Below are 792 nucleotides of genomic sequence, written 5' to 3' on the forward strand. Positions count from 1 at the left end.
TATATATATATATATATATATATATATATATATATATGTATATATATGTATATGCATGCATGCAAGGGATGGAGTATTGGGGCTGGATTGGCGTGTGGGGTGTTGCTGACTTTTATGTCTTGGTAGGGGCTCAGACATTCTGCGGTTTTTTATAGATCGTTGAGTTGTTGCTGCTGCTGCTGCTGCTGCTGCTGCTGCAGGTGTTGCTGCTGTTGTTGCTGCAGTTGTTGCTGCTGCTGGTGATGATTCGCTTCGTGCTGCTGTTGTTTCTGTAGCTGCTGTTGCTGCATCTTCCGTGTGGGGTGGAGACACCAGGCTGGGATCGTGTTGGGGATCGTGTTGTTGTGAGCCATGGTGGTGAACCAGTTGCGGGGTGAGTTGGGGATCGAGTGTGGGGTGCTGTGTGGGGTCGTGTGTGGGGTCGTGTGTGGGGTGTTGTGTGGGGTCGTGTGTGGGGTGTTGTGTGGGGTGTTGTGTGGGATCGAGTTGGGGATCGTGTGTGGGGTGTTGTGTGGGGTGTTGTGTGGGGTGTTGTGTGGGGTGTTGTGTGGGATCGTGTGTGGGATCGTGTGTGGGGTCTAGGAGCTGGGCCAGTGTGTCTTCGTCGTCAAAAAGCTCATACAAATCTTCTTCTCTCCACGCAAAGCTACCAATACATAAATAAAAACCAACAGAACGAAGAAAGTCTAAACCAAACTCTCTCTCAACTACTCGCAGCTGAAACACACACACACACACACACACACAAAGCCCCAAACACAACGCATGCAAGCATTCATGCAGAAAGAAAGA

The 792-nt window shown here is 49.5% G+C and overlaps 1 protein-coding gene across 1 annotated transcript; it reads right to left on the reverse strand.

The window, feature by feature from the left end:
• Window positions 1-149: 149 nt before the first annotated feature.
• On the reverse strand, window positions 150-353 carry EMH_0096310 (uncharacterized protein; the record flags this gene model as incomplete). Its single annotated transcript, XM_013502382.1, has 1 exon — window positions 150-353. One exon carries the CDS (start codon window positions 351-353, stop codon window positions 150-152), a length of 204 nt encoding a protein of 67 aa, XP_013357836.1.
• Window positions 354-792: the final 439 nt, after the last annotated feature.

Source organism: Eimeria mitis, genomic scaffold (assembly GCF_000499745.2).
Source record: "Eimeria mitis Houghton genomic scaffold, Emh_scaff9010, whole genome shotgun sequence".
NCBI classification, from domain to species: domain Eukaryota; phylum Apicomplexa; class Conoidasida; order Eucoccidiorida; family Eimeriidae; genus Eimeria; species Eimeria mitis.